We start from the raw sequence: 12,891 nt of genomic DNA on the forward strand, positions 1-12,891 counted from the left end.
GGAGAATTTAATATACAACAGAGGCGGTGTTTCCTTTAAGAAGGGTTATTTAATAAATGGTGTTGGAACAACTCGATAGCCGTCTGAAAACTTAGATTTCTGCCTTACTCCTTATATCAAAATTATTCTGGTGGTCCAGAAGTTAAGAATCTGCCTGCCAGTTTAGGGGACATGGATTTGATCCCTGGTCTGAGAAGATTCCAGATGCCATGGGGCAACTAAGCCTGTGAGCTGTAACTACTGGAGCTCTCGCACCCTAGAACCTATGCTCCACAACAAGAGAAGCCACCGCACTGAAAAGTCCTTGTACTGCAACTAGAGAGTAGCCCTAGCTTGCTGCAGCTAGAGAGGCCTGTGCTCAGCGACAAAGACCCAGTGCAGTACCCCCCCCCCCCCAAAAAAAAAAAAAAAAAAACCACAACTGTAATTTTTTTTTCCAGGTTTAAAAATTTATTTGCACATATTGAAACAAAATAATCTTTTAACTAATTTTCCCTTTGTATGTCTTTTAATTTATTTTTTTTATTGAAGGATGATTGCTTTACAGAATTTTGTTGTTTTCTGTCAAACTTCAACACGAATCAGCCACAGATATACATATATCCCCTTCCATTTGAATCTCCCTCCCATCTTCTGCCCTATCCCACCCCTCTAGATTGATACAGAGTCCCTATTTGAGTTTCCTGAGCCATACAGCAGATTCCTTTTAGGTGTCTATTTTACATATAGTAATGTAAGTTTCCATGTTACTCTTTCCATACATCTCTTCCTCTCCTCCCCTCCCCTCATGTCCATAAGTCTGTCACAACTTTTTTTAACTTAAGAAGAAACTAATTTAGAGGCCATAAATTCTAAAGCTGATACATTTTGCTGTATATGAATAAAGAGGTTCTACACAGTAGCAAAATGTATTGAAACTGGGAGAAAATATTTTCCACACTTATAAACAGTCAGTTTTCTAAATAAGTAAAAACAAAACAGTAAAACATTTACAAAAAACGCCCAGAGGAAAATTTGGCAAAATAGGTGAAGAAAATACACAGAAAAATATACAGCCTTAAATCTTGTTTCAAATTTTTAAGGTTCACTCAAAAGAAGAAATTAAAATCAAAACTGTTGGTAGTTCATTTTCACCTGTTACTGGAAAAAATCAAGGAGTTTAAGTGTTTTGGCATGGGTATGAGAAGGTTTTCTTCAATACTGTAAATTGCAACAACCTCTTTGTAATAATCAAAATGTATACTGTTAGAATTTCACTTGTACAAATTTTTCCTGATACACATTCATTTGATCGCAAAGATAATAAAACCAAGTTACAGAAGAAAGTTTGTGATACTTCTACCATATATTGGAAATAGTGATTACTTCTGGGTAGAGAGGTAGAGGACGAGGTAGAGAAAGATGGAGATAAGGGAGACTTTTTTTTTTTTTTTAACATAAACTCATATTGTTAAATAATTGTCTTTAACTATGGCCTATATTCAGAGAAGGCAGTGGCACCCCACTCTAGTACTCTTGCCTGGAAAATCCTATGGACGGAGGAGCCTGGTATAGGCTGCAGTCCATGGGGTCACTAGGAGTCGGATATGACTGAGCAACTTCCCTTTCACTTTTCACTTGCATGCATTGGAGAAGGAAATGGCAACCCATTCCAGTGTTCTTGCCTGGAGAATCCCAGGGATGGGGGAGCCTGGTGGGCTGCCATCTCTGGGGTCTCACAGAGTCGGACACGACTGAAGCGATTTAGCAGCAGCAGCAGCAGCATAGCCTATATTATATTAATTTAAAAAGAATTAGGTAGTAAATATAGTAAAATATTTTTAAAGTAAAATATGATAACCATGTTTGTCTTTTGAAAATGTAGTCCTCTATACTCTTAATATTAAAGTACCTGCTTTTAATATCCCATTATAGAATATAATAAGGTTAATTTAACCAGCCATCCAATTGAAAGTATTTCACATCATATAAGTAGTATAACATTAGGCCAAAATGTTAATATTATTATTATTATTATTCAAGTATTACTACTATTCTGAAGAAGTATTTTGGTTTCCATAAGGTTTTATTTTCTAGGTTAGGTATATTCCAGTGCAGCTCAGTGAAGTGTGGTATCCATGTGACATTTTAGAAATAACACCATTGGGAGCTCCCTGGTAGTCCAGTGGTTAAGACTTGGTGCTTTCACTGCTATGGGCCTGGGTTCAATTTCTGGTCGGGGAACTAAGATCCTGCAAACCAAGCAAGCAGTATGGCCAAGAAATAATAATAAAGTAGTAGCTTTATTGAGATGTAATTCACATACCATACAACTTATTTAAAATGGTCTTAAGCATAGTCACAGAGTTGTGTCGCCATCACCATAATTCATTTTCAAACATTTTAATAATCCCTCAAAGACCATTATCCTTGTATAGTCACTTCCCATTCCCCTCAACCTTGTTAGCCTTAGGCAACCACAAATCTACAAGTGAAATCAAACAACACGTGGTGTTTTGTGATTGGTTTATTTTACTTAGCATGTTTTCAGTGTTTGTCCACATTATAGTACGTGCTTTACTGCTTTTTATGGCGGAATAATTTTCTGTTACATGGATATTCCACTTTTTGCTTATTTATCAGTTGGTGGACATTGGATTTGTTTCCACTTTGGAGTTATTGTAGCTAATACTGCTGTGAACATTTGTGTACAAATTTTTATGTGGGTATATACCTAGCAGTGGAGTTGCTGAATCATTTGTTAATAACTTTTAATTTCTTGAGAAACTGCCAATGTTTTCCAAAATTCCTGTACATTCCCACTAGCAGTGTTTGAGGGTTCTGATTTCTCCATATCCTTGTCAGCACTTTTATTGTGTCTTTTTGATTATAATTGTCCTAGTGGGTGTGAAGTGGTGTTTCATTGTGGCTTTGATTTACCTTTCCCTGAAGATTAAGGATATTGGGCATCTTTTCATATGCTTATTGGTACAAACTTGTGTGCCTTTCCTAAAAATTATAAATATCTAATGTAGATTCATCTCTCATTGTTTTGTGTTTAATGAATTGTGTGTATAGATTTTGCCCCTTAGAAATTCGTTTTAGGAGCCCATTTAGTCCTGTCAAATTGGACATTTTAGCCACCATGAGAAACATGATCTGATTGATTCTTACTGAGTCACTCTAGTGATTCTTCTGATAATTTCTTTTGAAAGTCCATATATTATTTTTGTTGCAGTATTTCACTGGCCTTGAATGTGGACATAAGTTTTGTATGCAGTGCTGGAGTGAATATTTAACTACCAAAATAATGGAAGAAGGCATGGGACAGGTAAAGATGCCAGTTTGTTCTTGAGTTTTTGTTGAATTTCTTTTAAGTGTTTAGACTGTTACACAAATATAAATGGTAAAGCATTCTGGGTTGTGAATTATATTTGGCTCTTTTTTTCTAGGTTAAAACAACTAAAAGATAATTGAGATTTTTTTTTTCCTATTTACAATATGATATTCCAGTTAAAAATCCAGCGCAGGTAATGTTTTCTTAGTAGGCATTAACATTTGTATTTATCCGGCTAAACTTGTTGAGAACTTTTGTTGTATCTCACGCCTTTGCCAGTTAAATTTTATATTGAAAAACCAGTTGTTTGGGTTAGCAATTTTAGTTGCTTTATAGTGACAAATATTCACGTACAGGTTTCTTTTAAAAGAAAGGAAATGATTAAGGTCCTATAAATGTTAAGGTATCCTCAGAACCTAGCAAAGTTCCTGGCAGTGGTAAACATTTAGTAAATATTTGTTGAATGAAGACATAGTTTAAATTTCGATCTTTTCCAGACTATTTCGTGTCCTGCTCATGGTTGTGATATCTTAGTGGATGACAACACAGTTATGTAAGTACTTTTGATAGATTCTGCATGTTGAATATATATTAGTTGCTTAAGCCAAATTAATTTTTGTTCAACACCACACCGGAGGTGAACATTTGAAGTCTGGAGAGACTTTCTAACCTCTATTCCTTTGTAGTATATAAGCCTGTTTGTAGCCTGACTAAATGCCCAGTCAGTATTTTGTTAAGTTGGCAATGCATGATAGCTAGATTTCAGCGAACTTTGCGGTTGGAGAATAGGTTATGTCAGTGTGTCAGTTGATCTTCTGAGAAGCAGAGCCGGGACATAGTTAAAAGAGAAGGCGCTTTATTACGGATAGCATCTATGTAGGATAAATAGGAATAGGAGGAGCAGACAGACATGATACAGTTCTGACCCCTGTTGAGAAAGAAGGAAGAAGGATTTCAGTAGGAAGACTAAGACTGTGTGCAGCTGTGAGAGTCTCTGTCAGGCCTGTTGGGAACTCCAGTGCGTAGATGTCCCACAGAGGAATGCTTCAGGCAGCAGAAGTGGCCAGGCCCTGGCACCAGTGTCAAGCCTAGCCTCTCACTGGGAGCTAAGCAAGGGGGGTGTGGCCTCATCTGGAACACTGCTACGAATCTCAAAGGCACTGCAGCTGGAGGCTGTTGGCCAACTACTGGCCTTGTGAAAGGTTCCCTTTTGAAGGAGAGAAAGAAACTTGAAGAAAGAGGTATAATGAGCTCCTGTACATGGGATAAAATCCAGAGTTGCTTAATTCCTGAGTCAGTGCTGTTTTTATAACCTCAGGCAGCCTAATTGATTTTAGTCTAGGAAGATAAATAGATTGAGGGCCTGAATGATCCACAGACAAATTTTATAATTAGTCCTGGATAATTGCCTGTATAGAAAGGTACGTCTGCATTTAAGCACTGGGATTTGAGAGTAATAAGAGTGAAAGCAGGCATGGGTTTTAGTGAGCAAATTCTTAACCTAATGAATCCATAAATTGACCTAACCAGCACAGTGTATAAAGCCACTGATTACACTTCATTAATCCCAACCTACTTTGGTTTACTAAAATACATTTACTCTTGTCAGCTTGTCTTTCAGTAAATCTTATTTCCATTAACCATGTATGGTCTTAAAGTACCACCATCCTTCAGTTGTCTTTATCTTGTCCTCTGATACTTTAATTCTTTGTATTCTTTCATCAGTACAGGTCACTGTATCTTTTCATTCATTCATTCCACAAACATTTACTGGGAGCCTGTTTTATTAGCACATATGCACAAGAGAACAAATTAAGATACATTCCCTTTCCCCAAGAGGTCCCTAATAATAAATACATAGTTTACATTTGATGCATGCATGTTTGCCAAATCGTTTCAGTTGTGTCTGACTTTTTACGACCCTATGGACTGTACCCCCCAGGCTCCTCTGTCCATAGGGTTTCCCAGGCAAGAATACTGGAATAGGTTGCCATCCCCTTCTCCAGGGGATCTTCCCGACCCAGGAATTGAACCCCTGTCTGTTGTGTCTCCTGCATTAGCAGGCAGGTTCTTTACCACCACTGCCACCTGGGAAGCCCATTTTATGTGTAAATGTATGTATAAAGTACAGTTACAGAGAAACACATTACGTAAAGAATTAGGGCATCTTAGGGAGAGATAACAAGGATTAGAAATTTTGTGTGGAGAGTAATAGTCCATGAACTTCTCTTTTATGTATTCTGTCATGGCTAAAGCACAAAGTAGCAGATTACTAGAGATGAGGATGAAAAGAGTTTGACAGTTTGAGTTTTGTCATAAAAGGTTATTAGGACTGATGAGATTTGCATTTTAGAAATAACCTAGGTAGTTAAAAGGATAGTGTAGAGTTGGGGAGGCATTTGGGCAGTGAGATGTAGTTAGAAGATTATTGTTAATCATGCTTGGTTAAATGAATAATGTAAATCAACATTAGATATTCTGACATTAAACATCTTTTTACATTTGTTTATGTGGCTGCATCTTAGTTGTGGCACGTGGGATCTTCGTTGCAGTGATGCGGGATCTTTCTCTGTGGCACTTGGACTCTCTAGTTGTGTGTGGCACAGGCTTAGTTGCTCCATGGCATGTGGGATCTTAGTTCCCTTACCAGGGATCGTCCCCTGCGTTGAAGGCTGATTCTTAACCACTGGACCACCAGGGAAGCCCCTTAATTATTTTTTCATTTTTTAAAAAATATTCGTTTAGTTAAAATATTCATTTAGTTATTTGGCTGTGCTTGGTCTTAGTTGCAGCACGTGGGATCTAGTTCCCTAACCAGGGATCAAACCTGTGTTGCCTCCATTGGAAACAGTCCCAACCTACTTAGCCACTGGACCACTGGGGATGTCCCATTGTTTTTTAAATGATGTAAACTTCTCATAACATAACATTCACCTTTTTAGCTAAAGTACGCAGTTCTGTGGCTTTTTGAATACTTATGTGATGTTGTGTAACCATCACCACTATCTAATTCCAGAACATTTTCATCACCCCCAAAAGAAATCCCATATCCACTAAACGGATATTCTTGATTCCCTCCTCTCCCTAGACTCTGACAACCACTCATCTTTGCTATCTGCATGGATTCGCTTACTCTGGACATTTCATTTAAATGGAGTCATACAGTATATGACCTTTTGTGAATGGCTTCCTTCCCTTAACATAATGTTTTCAAAGTTCATTCATGTTGTAGCATGTATAAGGACATCATTCCTTTTTATGGCTAAATAATGTTCCATTATACGGATATTCCATATTTTATTTCTCCGTCAGTTCTTGGACATTTGAGTTATTTTTGCTTTTTGTAGAAATCTTTTTTACTATTTGAATATTTATGTGCAAGGCTTTTATTGAACACCTGTTTTTAATTCTCTTGAATGTATATACCTTCAAGTAGAATTAATTGTTGAGTCATATGGTAATTTTGTGTTTGGCTTTTTGAGGAATGGCATTGTGCACTAATTACTTTTATCCCTCAGTTTCAACATGTGCAAAATCTGAAGGTTTGCTCATTTGAAAAGTACTTACTAAATACTTTCCACAGGCCAGGCACTGTATTGGACATAAGAGATCCTTTCATGGAGCTTATTATTTGGTTGAGAATAGGGAATTAGGGAGGCATATATTAAAGAATGATTATATGATAGCTGTCTGTGGAAATTATGACACATTCTGTAAAGAAGTGTATAATTTGCCATGAGAACTGAAGGGGAATGGTCTATATTCTAGACTGGTATGAATTGTCAGGAAGGGCCTCCTTGAGTGAGTAACATTACATCTTAACTGAGTGAAGTAATAATGATGGTGATGAATTCAGCTTCATCTGATATTTATTGAGTGCTTACTATTTGCCAGGCACTGTGCTAGTCTCCCAGCTCTATTTCTGCTATCCATTTTACAGGTGAGTAAACTGAAAAATGGGGCTTCCTAGGTAGCTCAGTGGTAAAAGTCCATCTGTCAAGCAAGAGATTCGATTCAATCCCTGGGTTGGGAAGATCCTCTGGAGAAGGAAATGGCAGCCCACTCCAGTATTCTTGCCTGGATAATCCCATGGTCAGAGAAGCCTGGCAGGCTGTAGTCTATGGGGTATCAAAGGGCTGGACATGACTTAGTGACTCTGAAAAGTGGAAGTCAGAGGACTTACCCTCAGTTCGTAAGTTGAGAAACCAGTATTCTAACCTAGGCTGTCCCACCTCAGAGCCCCACTAGGATAATCTTTTGTTTGCTTTCCAAGGGAGGTATCCGCAAGCAGAAGCCTTTGAGGAAGGGTGTGCTGTGTTCAGTCACTCAGTCGGGGATGACTCTGCGACCCCATAAATCACAGCATGCCAGGCCTCCCTGTCCATCACCAACTCACGGAGTTCAAACTCATGTCCATCGAGTCGGTGATGCCATCCAGCCATCTCATCCTCTGTCATCCCCTTCTCCTCCTGCCCCTAATCCCTCCCAGCATCAGGGTCTTTTACAAAGAGTCAACACTTCACATGAGGTGGCCAAAGTATTGGAGTTTCAGCTTCAACATCAGTCCTTCCAATGAACACCCAGGACTGATCTTGTTTAGGATGGACTGGTTGGATCTCCTTGCAGTCCAAGGGACTCTCAAGAGTCTTCTCCAACACCACAGTTCAAAAGCATCAAGTCTTCAGTGCTCAGCTTTCTTCACAGTCCAACTCTCACATCCATACATGACTACTGGAAAAACCATAGCCTTGACTAGATGGACCTTTGCTGGCAAAGTAATGTCTCTGCTTTTCAATATGCTATCTAGGTTGGTCACAACTTTGCTTCCAAGGAGTAAGCGTCTTTTAATTTCATGGCTGCAGTCACCATCTGCAGTGGTTTTGGAGCCCCCCAAAATAGTCTGACACTGTTTCCACTGTTTCCCCATCTATTTCCCATGAAGTGATGGGACCAGATGCCATAATCTTCGATTTCTGAATGTTGAGTTTTAAGCCAATTTCTTCACTCTCATCTTTCACTTTCATCAAGAGGCTTTTTAGGTCATCTTCACTTTCTGCCATAAGGGTGGTGTCATCTGCATATCTGAAGTTATTGATATTTCTCCCAGCAATCTTGATTCCAGCTTGTGCTTCATCCAGCCCAGCGTTTCTCATGATGTACTCTGCATGTAAGTTAAATAAGCAGGGTGACAATACACAGCCTTGATGTACTCCTTTTCCTATTTGGAACTAGTCTGTTGTTCCATGTCCAGTTCTAACTGTTGCTTCCTGACCTGCATATAGGTTTCTCAAGAGGCAGGTCAGGTGGTCTGGTATTCCCATCTCTTTCAGAATTTTCCACAGTTTATTGTGATCCACACAGTCAAAGGCTTTGGCATAGTCAATAAAACAGAAGTAGATGTTTTTCTGGAACTCTCTTGCTTTTTCGATGATCCAACAGATGTTGGCAATTTGATCTCTGGTTCCTCCGTCTTTTCTAAAACCAGCTTGAACATCTGGAAGTTCACGGTTCACATATTGCTGAAGCCTGGCTTGGAGAATTTTGAGCATTACTTTATTAGCATGTGAGATGAGTGCAATTGTGCAGTAGTTGGAGCATTCTTTGGCATTGCCTTTCTTTGGAATTGGAATGAAAACTGACCTTTTCCAGTCTTGTGGCCACTGCTGAGTTTTCCAAATTTGCTGGCATATTGAATGTAGCACTTTCACAGCATCATCTTTCAGGATTTGAAATAGCTCAACTGGAATTCCATCACCTCCACTAGCTTTGTTCGTAGTGATGCTTTCTAAGGCCCACTTGACTTCACATTCCAGAATGTCTGGCTCTAGGTGAGTAATCACACCATCATGATTATCTGGGTCGTGAAGCTCTTTTTTGTACAGTTCTTCCGTGTATTCTTGCCACCTCTTCTTAATATCTTCTGCTTCTGTTAGGTCCATACCATTTCTATCCTTTATCAAGCCCATCTTTGCATGAAATGTTCCCTTGGTATCTCTAATTTTCTTGACGAGATCTCTAGTCTTTCCCATTCTGTTGTTTTCCTCTATTTCTTTGCAATGATCAATGAGGAGGGCTTTCTTATCTCTTCTTGCTATTCTTTGGAACTCTGCATTCAGATGCTTATATCTTTTCTTTTCGCTTCTCTTCTGTTCACAGCTATTTGTAAGGCCTCCCCAAACAGCCATTTTGCTTTTTTGCATTTCTTTCCATGGGGATGGTCTTGATCCCTGTCTCCTGTACAGTATCACGAACCTCTGCCCATAGTTCATCGGGCACTCTATCAATCAGATCTAGGCCCTTAAATCTATTTCTCACTTCCACTGTATAATCATAAGGGATTTGATTTAGGTCATATCTGAATGGTCTAGTGGTTTTCCCCACTTTCTTCAATTTGAGTCTGAATTTGGCAATAAGGAATTCATGGTCTGAGCCACAGTCAGCTCCTGGTCTTGTTTTTGCTGACTGTATAGAGCTTCTCCATCTTATGCTGCAAAGAATATAATCAATCTGATTTTGGTGTTGACCATCTGGTGATGTCCATGTGTAGAGTCTTCTCTTGTGTTGTTGGAAGAGGGTGTTTGCTATGACCAGTGCCTTCTCTTGGCAAAACTCTGTTAGCCTTTGCCCTGCTTCATTCCGTCCTCCAAGGCCAAATGTGCCTGTTACTCCAGGTGTTTCTTGACTTCCTACTTTTGCATCCAGACCCCTATAATGAAAAGGACATCTTTTTGGATGTTAGTTCTAAAAGGTCTTGTAGGTCTTCATAGAACCATTCAACTTCAGCTTCTTCAGTGTTACTGGTTTGGGCATAGGCTTGGATTACCGTGATACTGAATGGTTTGCCTTGGAAATGAACAGAGATCATTCTTTTGTTTTTGAGATTGCATCCAAGTACAGCATTTCGGACTCTTTTGTTGACCGTGGTGGCTGCTCCATTTCTTCTAAGGGATTCCTGCCCACAGTTGTAGATAAAATGGTAGTCTGAGTTAAATTCACCCATTCCAGTCTATTTTAGTTTGCTGATTCCTAGAATGTCGACATTCACTCTTGCCATCTCCTGTTTGACCACTTTCGATTTGCCTTGATTCATGGACCTGACATTCCAGGTTCCTGTGCAGTATTGCTCTTTACAGCATCGGACCTTGCTTCTATCACCAGTCGTATCCACAGCTGGGTATTGTTTTTGCTTTGGCTCCATCCCTTCATTCTTTTGGAGTTATTTCTCCACTGATCTCCAGTAGCATATTGGGTACCTACCAACCCGGGGAGTTCCCTTTTCAGTATCTTATCATTTTGCCTTTTCATACTGTTCATGGTGTTCTCAAGGCAAGAATACTTCAGTGGTTTGCCATCCCCTTCTCCAGTGGACCACATTCTGTCAACCTCTCCACCATGACCCATCCATCTTGGGTGGCCCCACACTGCATGGCTTAGTTTCATTGAGTTAGACAAGGCTGTGGTCTGTTTGGTCAGATTGGCTAGTCTTCTGTGATTATGGTTTCAGTGTATCTGCCTTCTGATGCCCTCTTGCAACACCTACCGTCTTACTTGGGTTTCTCTTGCCTTGGACGTGGGGTATCTTCTCTTGGCCCTCCTGTGCCCGCGCAGCTGTGGCTCCTTGAATGTGGGGTTGCTCTTCTCGGCCACCTCCCCTGACCTTCGGTGTGTTGTGCTTAGTTGTTGCTATGTCTGTCTCTTTGCAACCCCCTGGACTGTAGCCCCCCAGGCTCCTCTGTCCATGGGGGTTCTCCAGACAAGAGTACTGAAGTGGGTTGCCATGCCCTCCTGCATGGGATCTTCCCAACCCAGGGATCGAACTGAGGTCTCCCCCATTGCAGGCAGTTTCTTTACTGTCTCAGCCACCAGGGAAGCCCTGAGGAAGGGTGGGGCTTACTGTTTTGAAAGAACAGAGATGTGAGAGGAGTACACTGATGAGTGCACTGGACTGGGTGGGGATCTTTTGGAAGGGGAATGAGATAAGAGAAGTGAGTGGTATAAGAAACTCAAGATGAGATTGGACTTTACATTTTCTTGATACTGTTCTTAATAGCTTCTTTGGTGGTTACTCTCTCTGCTTTAATACTGTTTTCCTATAATACCCATTTCCAAAGGAAATGGCAACCCACTCCAGTACTCTTGCCTAGAAAATCCCATGGGCAGAGGAGCCTGGTGGGCTGCAGTCCATGGGTTCGCTAGGAGTCAGATGCAACTGAGCGACTTCATTTTCACTTTTCACTTTCATGCATTGGAGAAGGAAATGGCAACCCACTCCAGTGTTCTTGCCTGGAGAATCCCAGGGACGGGGGAGCCTGGTGGGCTACTGTCTATGGGGTCGCACAGAGTCGTACATGACTAAAGCAACTTAGCAGCAGCAGCAGGTGAATAAGGAAAGCCATGTTGCAATTAGTAAGCATTTCTAATAAATTACCAAAAGATTTCAAAAGCAGGCGGCTATCAGAATTATATGTGGCAAAACCTATATCCATCTCTGAACATTCCTGTCAAGATTGTTTTATTTCAAACACTGATTTTAGGGGAGATCTTAGGAAAGGTGGCCAAGAATTGCTGTCTTAACGCAAGATATGAGAGTCAGAAGACTCTGAAAGGGGCCTAAATGTGGCGATAGTTGGTAAGTCATTAGACTATAACACAAATACCAGTTGGGTAAAAATAGAATATTTAGAGTATAAGAACCAGAGGGGAACATCTACCAAAATAACACTATTTAGAAACTTTGAGATCATTGGTTTGATTCCTACAGTTATATATGTTGACAGTTTATATATGTTTTAGTGTTTTGAATTTAAAGCAGTTTTCATACCAGAGCATTGAAATTTTATTTTATGAATGTGGAAAATACCCTTAGCTGAAAACCTCCTAATAAACTGTTTTTATTCTCACTTTCAGGCGCCTGATCACAGATTCAAAAGTTAAATTAAAGTATCAGCATTTAATAACAAATAGCTTTGTAGAGGTAAGTGATTTCTCATGTTTTCATTCTTTAAATAAAAGAAATTCTGTTTATTAATATAAGTAGTCCGTTTGTCTTACATAAGAAACACCTTTATGATAACTTCAGTTATTGTCTTTTTATGAAGCATACCAAAATACTTTTATTCTCAAAAGAATCTGACAAATCAATAAATAGATGTCTTTTTATAGATCTTAAGCTTTGATAAAATTATTTTTATAGTCTTTATCCTTAGCAGAGAACTGTAGCTCTTTCTTAGTGATGTCATGTTTAATCATGTTTGGTACAGTAGCCCTGCTATATCTCTACTTGTTTTACCTTCCTTCCATTATGAGTAAACTTTGTTAAAAACGAATTGTCTTGTGGTTTTTGTTTGTTGTATCAAATATGGCTTAACAGAAAAGAAATCGTCAAACCACGGCCAGCCTGCTTTTTGTAAATAAAGGTTTATTTGAACACGCCCATGTACTCTGTGACTGCTTTTTTTGCTGCAGTGACAGAGTTGAGTATTTGCTAAAGAATGGCCCATGAAGCCAAATATATCTACTATCAGGCTCCATGTGAAAGTTTGCCAGCCCCAGTGTAAGAGCATGAGTGTAACTTG

The 12,891-nt window shown here is 39.5% G+C and overlaps 1 protein-coding gene across 2 annotated transcripts in view; it reads left to right on the forward strand.

Moving 5' to 3' along the window:
- Positions 1-12,891, forward strand: part of ARIH1 (ariadne RBR E3 ubiquitin protein ligase 1) — a 106,084-nt gene that overhangs the window by 67,501 nt on the left and 25,692 nt on the right. For both annotated transcript variants that reach the window (XM_027971558.2, XM_027971559.3), the window contains 3 exons: positions 3,218-3,310; positions 3,814-3,869; positions 12,224-12,290. In XM_027971558.2, coding sequence (XP_027827359.1) covers positions 3,218-3,310; positions 3,814-3,869; positions 12,224-12,290 — 216 coding nt within the window. The remainder of the gene's footprint in view (positions 1-3,217; positions 3,311-3,813; positions 3,870-12,223; positions 12,291-12,891) is intronic.

The sequence above is a fragment of the Ovis aries genome, chromosome 7 (genome assembly GCF_016772045.2).
Source record: "Ovis aries strain OAR_USU_Benz2616 breed Rambouillet chromosome 7, ARS-UI_Ramb_v3.0, whole genome shotgun sequence".
In the NCBI taxonomy this organism is placed as follows: Eukaryota; Metazoa; Chordata; class Mammalia; order Artiodactyla; family Bovidae; genus Ovis; species Ovis aries.